The sequence below is a fragment of the Chiloscyllium plagiosum genome, unplaced genomic scaffold (genome assembly GCF_037043375.1).
Source record: "Chiloscyllium plagiosum isolate Xiang-an unplaced genomic scaffold, Cpla_swu_hap1 HiC_scaffold_46, whole genome shotgun sequence".
In the NCBI taxonomy this organism is placed as follows: Eukaryota; Metazoa; Chordata; class Chondrichthyes; order Orectolobiformes; family Hemiscylliidae; genus Chiloscyllium; species Chiloscyllium plagiosum.
In genome coordinates this window covers 1,319,582-1,334,566 of record NW_028270184.1, presented here as the reverse complement: position 1 = coordinate 1,334,566, position 14,985 = coordinate 1,319,582, and the positions used below count along the sequence as shown (strand labels likewise).

At 42.7% G+C, this 14,985-nt stretch overlaps 1 protein-coding gene across 5 annotated transcripts in view; it reads left to right on the top strand.

The window, feature by feature from the left end:
* Positions 1–14,985, top strand: part of LOC122543785 (transcriptional-regulating factor 1-like) — a 90,720-nt gene that overhangs the window by 63,702 nt on the left and 12,033 nt on the right. For all 5 annotated transcript variants that reach the window (XM_043682554.2, XM_087983574.1, XM_087983575.1 and 2 more), the window contains exons 4-9: positions 284–327; positions 3,032–3,170; positions 7,863–8,045; positions 9,363–9,594; positions 11,355–11,409; positions 12,957–13,099. In XM_043682554.2, the coding sequence (XP_043538489.1) occupies positions 284–327; positions 3,032–3,170; positions 7,863–8,045; positions 9,363–9,594; positions 11,355–11,409; positions 12,957–13,099 (796 nt within the window). The remainder of the gene's footprint in view (positions 1–283; positions 328–3,031; positions 3,171–7,862; positions 8,046–9,362; positions 9,595–11,354; positions 11,410–12,956; positions 13,100–14,985) is intronic.

The window sequence follows — 14,985 nt, the reverse complement described above, 5'->3', positions numbered from 1 at the left end:
CAGCAGTGCTAACCACTGTGCCACCCAGCAGCTAAGCGTGGATGTAACAAAACATAAAGGGCCAGAGTCTCAGCACCAAATGGGCAGATATCACCTCAGGCAGCACACACCAGTGACAGAATGCAGAACTTACATGATCTGTTGGGCTCAGTCAGATCACTGGCCCACACTGTGGTTTGGAAACTGAATGAGTGTAGGAGTGAATACATAATGAGTTCCTTCAAATGCACTTTTACGAGCACTATGGAGAGATAATGATGATGAATTGTTTTTGTTCTTGCAGGCTCACCAAATTCCTCAGGCCTGTGCGAGAATGTCAGACCAAAGGTAATGTATGGCACTGGAGGGAACTTCCTCCTCCAACCCACAATACAGTGACAGTCAGTACCAGTGACAGGCTTTGCCTGATCTTAATGGGTTCATACCCAAGGTAGATGTTGGTGCGAGTTGTCACGAGTGTCATGGCAACTAATTTTAGACTAAACTTAAGCTGAAAGCAGAACAGAACATTATTACTTTTCCACTCTGTACTGAGAGGAGTGCCGCCTATAGAGATTGCTGTATTGCTTGTGGAGTCAGCTGTAATGTTTCACTGAGATAGTTTTATGCTTAAATGGCCTGTTCCCCTTAAGTACATTGTTAACAGAGTACTCTCTGTTGCAAAATAGCCTCTGAGTAGTCACATCCTCAGATCAATTAAGATGAATTACTGAGATCTCTGTTCCCAAGTTGTAGAGTCATACAATCATAGAGGTATATGGAACGGAAACGGACCCTTCAGTCCAACTTGTGCATGCTGACTAGATATCCAAACCTAATTTAGTCCCATTTGACAGCACGTGGCCCATATCTCTCTAAACCCTTCCTATTCATATATCCATCCAGATACAACTTCCTCTGGCAGCTCATTCCATACACGTACCGCCCTCTGTGTGAAAAAGTTGCCCCTTAGGTCTCTTTTATAGCTTTCCCCTCTCACCCTAAACCTATGCCCTCTACTTCTGGACTCCCCGACCCCAGGGAAAAGACTTTGCCTATTTACCCTATCCATGCCCCTCATAATTTTGTAAACCTCTATAAGGTCACCCCTCAGCCTCTGATGCTCCAGGGAAAACAGTCCCAGCCTGTTCAGCCTCTCCCTGTAGCTCAAATCCTCCAACCCTGGCAACATCCTTGTAAATCTTTTCTGAACCCTTTCATGTTTCACAACATCTTTCTGATAGGAAGGAGACCAGAATTGCACACAATATTCCAACAGTGGCCTAACTAATGTCCTGTACAGCCACAACATGACCTCCCAATTCCTGTACTCAATACTCTGACCAATAAAGGAAATCATACCAAACGCCTTCTTCACTATCCTATCTACCTGCAACTCCACTTTCAAGGAGCTATGAACCTGCACTCCAATGTCTCTTTGTTCAGCAACACTCCCTAGGACCTTACCATTAAGTGTACAAGTCCTGACAAGATTTGCTTTCCCAAAATGCAGCACCTCGCATTTATATTTAACCTTGCTAACCAGTATCCCATGGGAAATCTTGTCGAACACCTTACTGAAGTCCATATAGATCATCTCTACTGCTCTGCCCTCATCAATCCTCTTTGTTACTTCTTCAAAAAACTCAGTCAAGTTCATGAGACATGATTTCCCACTCACAAAAGCCATGTTGACTATCCCTAATCAGTCCTTGCCTTTCCAAATACGTGTAAACCCTATCCCTCAGGATTCCCTCCAACAACTTGCCCACTACCAATGTCAGCACAGCACCTTCAAAGGGTTAGTGCAGAGGGAGTGCCACATTTTCAGAGTGTCAGTACTTTGGTAGTGACACATTGTTGGAGAGTCAGTGCTGAGGAAGCGCCACATTTTGATGGGTCAGTGCTGAGGGAACATTGCACCTTTGCAAAGTCAGTACTGAGGAAGTGACGCACTGTTGGAGGATCAGCACTGAGGGTCAGTACTGGGGGAGTGATACACTGTCAGACGGTCAGTATTGAAAGAGTGCTGCACTGTTGAAGGTGCTATCTTTCACACAAGACATGGTCACAAGGAACTAACTGCTCTCTTGGGTGAATGTGAAAGACCTAAGAACTACTGTTGGAAGGAAAGCAGGGGAATTTTGCCTGGTGTCCTGGAACTTCCTTAAAGTGGCAACACAAGTAGATAAGGTGGTCAAAAAGGCATATGGCATGCTTGCCTTTGTCAGTCAGGGCATAGAGTATAAAAATTGGCAAGTCATGTTGCAGCTGTATAGAACTTTAGTGAGGCCTTATTTGGAATACTGTGTTCAGTTCTGGTGGCCACATTACCAGAAGGAAATGCATCCTTTGGAGAGGGTACAGAAATGGTTTACCAGAATGTTGCCTGGTTCGGAGGATGTTAGCTATGAGGAGAGATTGGACAACTTTGTTTGTTTTCACTTGAATGCCAAAGGATGAGGGGTAACCTGATAGAAGTTTACAAGATTATGACAAGCATGGATAGAATGGATATTCTTTTACCCAGGGTAGAAATGTAAATTACTGGAGGACATAGGTTTAAGGTAGAAGGTGATAGGTTGAAAGGAGATGCGAGAGGCATGTTTTTCAGACATATAGAGTGGTAGCTACCTAAAACGCGCTGCCAGAGGAAGTGGCGGAGGCATGTACAACAGCAACATTTAAGAAGCACCTTGACAGATAGACAGAGAATAGAGGGATATGGACTCATACTGAAAAAGGTTTTTAGTTTAGAAAGGCATCACGTGTCCGTGCAGTCTTGGTGGGCTGAAGGGCCTGTTCCTGTGCTGTACTGTTCTTTGTTCTTCTTTTAAATCCCCTCAGCCGAGAGGGTTAAACAGATTAGACATTCAATATGACAGTGCTACATGTGGGAGTCTGCTGTGTGAAATCAGCTGCTAATTACAAATTTCCAACAGTCGGTACTCTTTAGAAGTGTTTGTTTGGCTGTAGTAGATTTTGAGACGTGCCATGCTGGTGAAAGATGTGATATGAAATGCATTATTTTTATTCTTTCTTTGTCGCACAGGAAAGGGATGGAAGAGAAGGCAGATTCCCCATATTCTTTCACCTGTGGTTACTGCAAGGAACAATTCCACAGCCTTTCAGCCCTACACATTCACACAGGCAGTAATGAATGTATGAGGACATCTCACAGTGTCAGCCAGGTCAGTAAACACCACAACAGGCAGCATAACAGCTCGCTATCTCTCACTCTGTTGCTTACTGTTTCATTAAAATCAGCAGCTCACATGAGTACAGTTACAGAGAGGGCAGGGTGAAGAGGAGAAGTGTTTGTGCTAGAAATGGGAATAACCTTTCACTGGAATGGTAAGAAGCAGTTTACCAAGAGGGTTCTTATGAAAGTTTGTGAGAAAACAACAACTTGTTGTCAGGCATGAATAAGTCCGAGCTGAGGAAGAAAAGGAGACCGGACAAGGAAACTGGGCTATGATAGGCATTTTCAATTAAAATGTTAGCACGTGCATGATAGACTGAACAACATTACAATGCTGGTCAAATTAAATCACAAGGACAAAATATCTGATACCTCTAATCCACATCCAGCAGGAGCTGAGGAATTGCAAAATGGGAAAAGGATGTGAGATAATCTTAATAATTCACACTTAAAAATTACTTTCATTGTGGAAATGTGTGTTCACAGCAAAGCTGGTATTTATTATTTACCACCAGATACCCTGGCCTGAACAAACCTAGCTCTGATCTGCATCTTGTACCCACCTGGGAGAAACTGAGGACTGCAGATGCTGGAGATCAGAACCGAGAGTGCAGTGCTGGAAAGACACAGCAGGAGAATCAATGTTTCGGGGATAAGCCCTCCATCAGGAAAGGGCTTCCTGATGAAGGGTTTATTCCCGAAACGTCGATTCTCCTGCTCCTTGGATGCTGCTGACCGAGGCACCACACTCTCAACCTTGTATCCACCTCGAGTTAGAAAAACAAGCTTAGAGCAAGCACTAGCAGAGACCAAACATTAATTTGATTTTACACCCCTGCCCATGTCTCCCTGCATGACACCTTTCTCCTATTCAATGTACAGAGCGTCACAGACTCTTGCAGCACAGAATGAGGTCATCCAGCCCATTGCGTCTATAAAGGCTCTTTGAAAAAGCTACCCAGTGAGTCCTGCCTCTGCTGTTAGTGTGAGCTAGCTGAATGTACTGCATTCCCATCAGTTTGGAGCTTAGTGTTGCAGTTCAGTGAATTGCAGGCAGCTCACCACCACCTTCTCAAGGGCAACAAAGTGGGTAACAAACGCTGGCCCAGCCAGTGACATCCACACTCCATGAATGAATAAAGGGACTATTATTCACAAGGTCCAAACCAGCGGTTTTCTTTCTAACCCCAAGTTATGAAATCCCTCTCAGCTTTGCTGAGCTTTTATGCTGCTTCTTATTGTTATTGTACCATGGGGTGCGTCACCTCCCAATAAATAGTTTTGAGATCTACCCAATGACCACAGAAACAGAGTATCATATAGGCAGCTGACTCACCAGTGTATTGCTTGTGTTGAATCTCCCTGACATTGTAGTGTAAACTTTCACGAACGATTATATCATCCCTGCAGGTCTTCCACGGTGATTCCCCCAGAACCTGCTGCAAATTTTATTCTAATTAATGTCTAATAGCAATATCTTAAACAAAAACTCTCTCAAACTGGCAACAAAACCCTGGCATTTAATATTGGTGTACTCTTCATGGAGCCAGTAACTTGCCATAGAATACTGGATTGATCCTGGAGAGGACAGGGCAATGGGATCAAAGGGCAGGAATGGGATCTAATTGGATGACTCTTTCAAAAGGCCTGCACAGATTCAATGGACTAAATATCCTCCTTCCGTACTGTCTCATTCTGTGAAGGCAGCTCAATACTCAAACTCTTACAGCCCTCTAAATGATCTCCATTCCAAGTCCCAACTTTCCAACTTCACTGAAGCCCCTCATCCTTGCTAACTTCCTGGTAAACCTCCTCTGTGCCCATCAAATACCTTTACCATCCCTGATGACATCCTTTCAATCTCCTCTGAACTGTTTCAAGTATCATTTCATTTTACCTGAAGTGTTATGCCCAGGATAGTTCACAATCCTCCAGTTAAGGCCTAAACAGTGATCTACAAACTTTTGGGACACCGTCGTGTTTGGAACCCACTGGTTCTTATTGACGATGAGATCCTTGATTGGGGCTGTTAACCTGGGACAATCAGGAAAGCCCTGGCTGACCAATATAACCAGGAGATTTAGAATCCCCTCAGTCTAGGGGACTGCCTCTGTGCTGGCTGGGCCACAGTCAGTGTGTTCCTGCTGCTGTTGGTTTCTGCTTTTTTTAAGGAGGACCTGATTCCTAAACCGGCTGGTTTACAAAGCCAGTTTTGTTAACTGGTATTCCTGGAAATAAAAGAAAAATATAACCAGGAGATTAGAATCTCCTCAGTCAAGAAAAAAATATATAACCAGGAGATTTCTTCTTAGTTCAGGGGACTGACTCTGAGCTGGCTGGCCACAGCCAATGTGCTGTGCACAAGTAAATTAAGGGTGACCTGGTGACAGATACCGGCTTTTGTGCAGTTATTTCAGACATTCTCTATTTTTATTCTCCATAAATTTATTTATAAGACAGATGATGCAGTTGCGATATCACTGGATTAGTAATCCAAAGAGTCAGGCTAATGCTCTGGGAACTGTGTTTAAATCCCACCACGGCAGCTTGAGTTTGAATTCTCTTAATAAATCTGCTATTAGTCGCTGTTAACAAAAATCCATTTGGTTCACTGATGTCTTTTAGGGAAGGTAATCGCCATCCTTATCTGGTTTGGCTTATGTATGACTTCAGACCCACAACAATGTGGCTGAAACTCAAAACTGCTCTCGGAAATATGAACACACAACATAAGAGTAGCAGTAGGCCATTCAGCCCCTCGAGTGCACTCATTCATACAATAACATTGTATCTGGGTACCCTTTCACTCTGTTGCTGATGAAGAACCAAACTACAACCGGTGTTGGGCAATGGATGCTGATCTAGCCAGTGACACCCTCATCCCATGAATGAATAGATAATGTGCAAAGGTGAATCATACTTCAAGCCTGACTGGAAGTCTTAAATTTGTTTTCAGCATAATTACTAGCACAGCCAGGGTTATTTAGCAAATGTCATTCAATAGCAGAATCACACCTATTTTTGTACATATTTTCTGAGTTTTGCCAACATAGCTTGGTTAAACACAATTAGCACATTCTTCACTGCAGACGTTCAATGGAACTTGTTGTTTGATAAAGTCCAATAGTTGTTGGGACAGACGACATATGTTGTTACACTCTCACTAAAGCTCATATACCACATGACTCACTGAAGTAGAAGGCAGAACATCTTTTTGGCTTGATAGCAATGTGCTATTAGCGGAAACTACCACTCATGGGTTTACTACAAAGTTGCAGCCTGAGATGGTTCACAGTAAATATTGTCATCTTCCCTTTCAGAGTAATCAGAAGTAGACCAGATACCTTCCAAGGTCAAAAGTGACAGGTTTAGACTATTTTATGAATTTGTGTGAAATACAGGGAGTCATGATTTGATCAGGGTAACCACTATTGCACAGAATAGCTTTGCTACGTCCTACCTCAGCATCAAGCTTGCAAAGCGACCAGATGGCTAGGGCCCTATTCAAGGAGTTGCCAATAAATTTGACCTTGAAACAAATTTACCTTGGAACTATAGGAATCCCAATATTTATTTGCTTGTGAACATAGACTTATGGTAGACAATAACAGAAAACACTGTGTCAGAATTTCCATCTGCCATGTTGATGGAGAATAGTTGGTTTGCTCCATTTCAAAAGTGAATTTAAACACAGAATACAATCTATTAAAGGTATGGTTCTTCTTTAGAATACATTGAAATGATACGTTTGCTCCGTTTCTCTCCCTAAGTTCTGCTTACACATACTGTGTTTTTCCAGCCCTTTCTGTTTTTATACCAATAGGTAAACCTGTTACAATATTTCGAATAATGCATCTCCTTCGTGACTCCTTAGTTTAGGACCTAGGAGTTCAGGTATACAAATTCTTTGAAGTTTGAGTCACATGTAAATGGTGTGGTTAAGAAGCTATTTAGCACACTTGCCTTCATTGCTCAGACCTTTGAGTAAAGGCGTTGGGACGTCATATTGAACACTGAGGTTTCTTCTGGAATACTGTATCCAGTTCTGGTCTTCTTGTTACAGGAAAGATGTTATTAAGCTGGAGAGGATCCAGAAAAGATTTACCAGGATGTTACTGGGAATGGAAGGGTTGAGTTATAGGGAGAGGCTGGGTAGACTGGGACTTTTTTCACTGGCGCATAGGAGGTTGAAGGGTGACCTTATAGAGGTTTACAAAATCATGAGTGGTAAAGACAAGTTTTTTTTTAAACGATGAGAGGAGAAAGATTTAAAAAGGACACGAGGGGTGACATTTTTACACAGAGAGTGATTCGTGTGTGGAATGAACTTCCAGTGGTGGATGAGGCTACAGTTAACAGATATTAAACTAATTGGCCTGTAGATTGCTTTTTCTCTCCTTCCTTTTTGAGTAAAGGAATTAAATTCACTATTTTCCAATTCAATAAATCAAGGGAATTTTGGAAAATTAAAACCAACTTAACAACTATCAAAATGTTGGTACATTTAAGGGACAAGCTGGATAAAGAGGTGACTGAGAGGAATAAAAGGATGGTGTGGAGATGAACAGACGGTGAGGGAGCTATGAAGGATAAGCACCAGCATCATCTGGCTGGGTCGAACAGCCTGTTTCCATGCTGCATATATGATGTAACTCGATAAAGACTTCTGCTTCTTTTGTAGAATGATGGAGAGAAACTCTTAAGGGATGGCAGCCACCTCTCCCCTCCCTTCACAGCTACTTCCATGTCAGTGAAGACCGACAGATGCAGGCAAGATACCTTTCTGGCAGAGAATCCAGGCTGCTTCCTGCCTGAACAGGATATGCCAACACTTACCCGAATAGCTGATGTCTCAGCACAGGAGGTGGATCTGCTTTTATTGTTATAACCCTGACTTTCTTTGCTTGTTATTTCCGGTTTCCTCTCCTATGGACTGGCCTCTGCTACCCTGTGCCAAAATGGTGGGAGAGCCCACTGGAGAAGCTACTGAGAAGTCTCTCTACTTCCAATTCCATAATATCACCCAACTCCACCCCTGCCTCAGCCAAACCTCGAGTCTTGATTATCCCAATGCTGTCCAGACAGCCATCCCAACGTCTACTCTCAGCAGCTTTTAGTAGGGACAGAGTTCCAGATTTCCACTCCCTTTGCCTGAAGTTGTTCTTCCTGACATCACCTCTGAATAGCTTGGTACAAATCTGGCCATGATCTGGGCTTCCTCCTCCAGACGAAATTAGTCTCTATCATCTCTTTAATCACCTTAAATGCTTCAATCAGATTACCCCTTAATATTCTATATTTGAGAGGAGAAAGCAATAGGGATGGAGGCAATTGTACTGCCCTGGCTAACTCTGCAGTTGAGGAGCAGAATCTGGCACCTACTGATTTGTGAGTTAATGTTTCACATGTGGTCTCAGTTATGATTCAGTAAGTAGCACTCTTGCCCCTGAATCAAATTGAAAGTTCAAGCCAGACTCCAGAAACTGGAGCACTAACCGAGAATCCTGCACTGCTGTTGGTGCCACTTCGACATGAGTCAAAGGATACGTGCAGCTGTTTCCCTAGGGTTCTAAACTTACCATTTACCCCTCAGCCAACATCACAAAAATCTGACACTGCCTCATGATCAAATTGCTGTCCCTGGGAATGTGCTCTGTGTGAACTGCTGTCCCTGGGAATGTGCTCTGTGTGAACTGCTGTCCCTGGGAATGTGCTCTGTGTGAACTGGCTGCCAGGTTCCTTACGTTTTGACACCCCAAAAAGTACTTTTTCATCTGCAACTCCTTTTGGGATGTTACAAAGTGGTGAATGGGTGAATGGAGGTTACAAAGACCCATGCCTTAATTTTAGGCAAGACATCCCGACTCAGGCGACTGACTGTGTGGAGTTTGCACATTCTCCCCGTGTCTGCGTGGGTTTCCTCCGGGTGCTCCGGTTTCCTCCCACAGTCCAAAGATGTGCGGGTCAGGTGAATTGGCCATGGGAAATTGCCCGTAGTGTTAGGTTAAAGGGGTAAATGTAGGGGTACGGGTGGGTTGCGCTTCGGCGGGTAGGTGTGGACTTGTTGGGCCGAAGGGCCTGTTTCCACACTGTAAGTAATCTAAGTAAACATCAATTAAGATTTAAAGGCAACAACATTAGTAACATTAGTAACTCTGGATATTTTTGTGTTATTCTACAGAATTCTGAACCTCACATTCCCAAGTACCATCCTGCCACCTTGTATCGAAGCTATCTCCGTTCAACAAGCACCATCACTGAAGAGCAACAAATGTCTTCCCCAGAGCCACCCCATTACACACCACTGCCAATGCTTAACCCTAACCGCAAGAGCTCAGGCCTGTTCTCCAATCTCAGCACCACTGACACCAGCACCAATTCCACACCAGCGCTGTTCACCTGCAGCCAGTTCAGTAAGTATCCGCCCTGCTCCTCAAAGCAATGGCTCTTCCAGTTGCATAAGTATTGTTCACACCCAGGAACCCATCAAGGTCCCGAAACTGCGAGTATACCTAATGGGTTATTTTGGAATCACAGATGAGCCTAAACATGTCTCCATCGATCTCACAAAGTCACACTTTTTTTAAATGGGTCTCAGAATGGCCACTACTTATATAATGTTTTGCCCAATGGTCTTGAGATATGGAAACTATTGACATTGTCTCACTAAGGCTCAGCTAAAACAGAGCCAACAGGGTAAAAGTAACTGTTTATTCAGAAAGCATGGGATCCTTCACTGAGTAACTGTGATTTGACTCAAGTGTACAGGATCCTGACTGGTTTTGTCTCGATTCATGTGGAAATAATGTTTCCTCTGATGAGTGGAACTCTGCAGCGCTGTTTAAAAATTGCTTAAGTCAGACATAGAGATAAATATTCCCTCAAAGAATTGTGCAACTTTGGAATGCTGCCTCAGAAGGAGGTGAAGGATGGGGTCATTGAATATTTTTAAATCAAGGCAGATAGATTCTTGCTAGACTGGGGAATCAAAATATCAGGGTGGCATGGGAATGTGAAATTCAAAAAACAAACACAGCAGCTGTGATCTTATTCACTCGCACAGCAGGCTTGAAGGCACAAATGGCTTATCACTGCTCCTAAATTGTATGTTCATTAGGATCAATAACTGTACAGAGTCAGGGTTTATTCAGCAGGGTAAGGGTCACTCGCTGTGTAACTGTACAGAGTCAGTATTTATTCAGCAGGGTAAGGGTCACTCGCTGTGTAACTGTACAGAGTCAGTGTTTATTCAGCAGGGTAAGGGTCACTCACTGTGTAACCGTACAGAGTCAGTGTTTATTCAGCAGGGTAAGGGTCACTCACTGTGTAACCGTACAGAGTTAGTGTTTGTTCAGCAGGGTAAGGGTCACTCGCTGTGTAACTGTACAGAGTCAGTGTTTATTCAGCAGGGTCAGGGTCACTCACCGTGTAACTATACAGAGTCAGTGTTTATTCAACAGGGTAAGGGTCACTCAATGTGTAACTGTACAGAGTCAGTGTTTATTCAGCAGGGTAAGGATCACTCACTGTGTAACTGTACAGAGTCAGTGTTTATTCAGCAGGGTAAGGATCACTCACTGTGTAACTGTACAGAGTCAGTGTTTATTCAGCAGGATAAGGTTCACTCACTGTGTAGTTGTGCAGAGTCAGGGTTTAATTCAGCCAGGTAAGGGTCACTCTGTGTAACTGTACAGAGTCAGTGTTTATTCAGCCGGGTAAGGGTCACTCACTGTGAAACTGTACAGAGTCAGTGTTTATTCAGCAGGGCAAGGGTCACTCACTGTGAAACTGTACAGAGTCAGTGTTTATTCAGCAGGGTAAGGGTCACTCACTGTGAAACTGTACAGTGTCAGTGTTTATTCAGCAAAATAAGGGCCACTCACTGTGTAACTGTACAGTCGGTGTTTATTCAGCAGGGTAAGGGTCATTCACTGTATAACTGTACCAAGTCAGTATTTATCATAAACATAATTCATTACGCAACTATACAGAGGCACTGGCTATTTAGGAAAAGTATTTTGCATTGTGTAACTGTACAGATTCTATTTATTCACTGTAACGATTACTCTGTTTAAATGTATGGTCATTATTCATTCACATTAAGGATTACTCATTGTCTAACAGTTCATAGTTGAATTCACTTACTCATTGAAAAATATATTTCTTTGAACAGATGGATTTGAGTTTGTGCATCAGAACTGCACAGCAACCGTGAACAATCCTTTTCCGTGAGTATTACCACTACAAATCTGAAACTACTGCCATGTTGTTGGATAGATCAACATTTTTTTAAAAATTGGGTCATCAGTTATTCGATGCTGTGTGATATGAATTCTAAATATCACTGATACGGATAGTACTGGGCATTTGGTATCCAAAAATGTGTTAATCTGTGTTAGATGTAACAGGATACATAATCCAGTGCTGGGTGTACGGGATACAGGATACAGTGTGTGTTTATCTGTACTGGATGTACAGGGATACAGCATCCAGGATATGTTAATCTGTGCGGGATCTACAGGTTTCAGTAGTGTTTTAATCTGTGTTGGGTGCACAGGATACAGGATTCAATGTGTGTTAATCTGTGCTGGGTTGTTCTGTCAGTGAGAAGCTAAAAGGCATTACTACCGTGTGACCAGGAGATTTTCAAAGTCAGTTTCCAGGTGACGCATTGACAAACAGCACCTACACTGGCTAAGAGGGCTCTCTCACTTCAGGCAGAATCTAAGCAAGAACCAGTTTGTATTCGTTTTGCACCTGTCCCATCTGCAAAACATCTTGTTAAAAAAAAACCCACAATGATCAGATATTTGACATTCTAATTATTAGAAAATATTGTTTTTAGTTTGAGTTTTGATTTGATTCTTATTTTAATGTTTGTTACCTCTGAATAATTTAAACAGAACAGAAAGGCCGGCTGTACCCAAGCATCGAGTGATTCAGTAGATCACTCCATGTACCTCATATGACATGGAATTCCTAGCACAGAAACAAAGCCTTTCGGCCCATCTGCTGGTGTTCCACCCCCTCCTTCCAGTCCATCACTACATCCTCGCTACCTCTCCCCTTTGCTTTTTTCAGCTTCTTGTTAAATGTATCAACACTGTTCACCTCAATATTCTATGTCAGTGCAAGTTCCACATTCTCAGAGTGAAGATGTTTCTCCTGAATGGATTTTTTAAATGTCATATATTAATGCCCTTTGGTTCTAGTTATCAATGCTCTCCTCAACAAGTTGTACACCGCTATTGCTCCTTCAGCCTTTCCTGACAATTACAAGCTCTCGTTCCAGTAAAACGTCTTTTGTACATTCTCCAGTACCTCAATGTTCCTTTTATCATCTAGAACTGATCATAGTGCCCCTAGTGGGCAATAACCAAGGCACAACTGCAAGGTTTCAGGCAGTTTCCCTGCCTTTCAGTTCCATCCCTTTCGAAATGAACCCCAATTCTATGTCTACATTTTTGACAGATATATTAACCTGCGCCAGTGCTTTTTGTGTCCGTTCGAGCATCATCACTGGCCCCAGCCAAACCCCAATCCCTCACTGTACCTCCATCTCATTTACATTCTTTTTTTTTTAAAAGGTTATGAGCTTTTTATTCTTCCAGTCAAAATGTGAAATATTAATGATCTTGGAAGTACCTTTAGACATTCTGTCATTAGTTGCCAGGATTCCCAGAGGACTTCCTCTGCTTCTTCCTGCTCAGTAAGACAGCGGAGAGCTGCCTCCTGACGATTTGCTGATTAAAGAGCAGTCTTTCTCTCTCTCCAGCTGTGTAAACATTGGGCCTACTTTCCAGGCTGTGATCCCTGACTTCGTGGAATCTTCCCCAGGTGAACAGCACATACACAAGGCAGATTTGGTGTGGAAACCATGGAAGGAATTGATGGAAAATGAAAAAGTACAAGAGAAGGGTAAGTTAATACTTTTACTCACTATCTACCACTTTACTAACATTTAAAATGGATGGCAGCCTATATTGACCATTTACTATCAGTGTCCATTTTAAAGTTGCTGTTTATAAGCCAAGTGCTATGTTCAGGTGCATACCAGCTGCATTTATGCACTTGTTCACACCTTGATAAAGGGCAGTCAGTCCCAGGACGTACAGAAGAAATAGGAGTTGGCAGCTACCATATGACCCTTCGAGGCTGTGTCACCCCATTTAACTTAACCACGGCTGTTCCTCAACCTGATTCCCACTTTCCTGAAACATTGCCACATACCTTAACGTCCAAAATCCTAAAAACCCCAGTCGTGGACATACTGCATGACTTAACATCCACAACTTCTAGTTAAAGAATACCAAAGAATTCACAGCACTCTGAGCGAAGAGATCATTCTATACCTCAGTCCTGAGTACATCGATGTTAAGAGCTCCACATATCTCAGGCCATAAAGACTGGTTTATGTGTCAGTTGACATCTCCTTCAGGTGGACTGAACCTTTTTATTTCAAATATATACTTTATTCATAAATATTTTTTGTTAGGACATACGAACGGTCCTAAAACAATTCTATGCAGTCCTTGTGAAGAAAAAACAAACAGCACATTGGAATGTGACATTGCTCAGAGCTTCCCTGAAAGGCATTTTCTGCTCACGCAAGGAACAATTCACATTCACTTTGGGGCAATAAGAGGATCTGATAACTGATTGGATGCTCATTATACATTATGCAAAGTTCTCAGATGGTGGCCTTTTCCCCACTGCACCTTGGCGGCAGCTGCCCCAAGCTTTACAACGTCCCTCAGCATGTAGTCCTGGTCCATGGAATGTGCCAGTCTGCAACATACCTTCGAGGTCAGCTCTTTACATTTCCTGATGGACTTGCGGTCGAAGGTGTTTTGTCTTCAGGTGAACTGAATACAACAACAACCACAAGTAAAAGGAACACCTAACTGATGGTTGATTATCTTTTTGTGCACTGACACTCCTCCCCTTTAAGAGATTCATATTGAACACCGACTAAAGCTTATAACTGCAGGCAGAATAAAACAGGAAAACCATAGGAGTAAGGTCACTCTGCTTTCACTTTCAGCTGTGGATCAGTGGATCTGAAAGAAGGGGAGGTGAGGCATTGTTAGTCAAGGACAGTGTTATGGTGGCAGAAAGGACATTTAAGGACTCGTCTACTGAGGTAGTGTGGGATGAGGTTAGAAACAGGAAAGGAGAGGTCACCCTGATGAGATTTTTCTATAGGCCTCTGAATAGTTCCAGAGAGGTAGAGGAAAGGATAGCAAAGATGAATCTGGTTAGGAGCGAGAGTAATAGGGTAGTTGTTATGGGTGACTTTAACTTTCCAAACATTGACTGGAAATACCAAAGTTTGAGGACTTTAAGATGGGTCAGTTTTTGTCCTTGACTAACAATGCCACATCTCCCCCTCTTTTACCATATTCCCTATTCTTACTGAAACATCTAAACCCCAGAACCTGTAACAACCATTCCTGAGCCTGCTCTATCCATGTCTCATTAGTGCTTCACTGCTTGTATTTTTTTGGAACATCCAATATCATGAAAAATACTTAAGAATGTAAACGTAAACCACTACTGATGCAAGGAATCTGAAATAAAAACAGGAAATGCTCAGTAGGTCTGTAAAAGTGAAGTATTTGTGTAAAACAAGGAGGCTTGAAGAATCAAGATAAGACAAAGAACTGCAGATGTTGGAAATCTGTAAAAAAAAAGAAATTACTGGAGAAACTCAGCAGGTCTGGCAGTATCTGTGGACAGAAAGCAGAGTTTTGAATCCAGTGACCCTTCTTCTGAACCTCTTCAGACTGTTCTGAAGAAGGGTC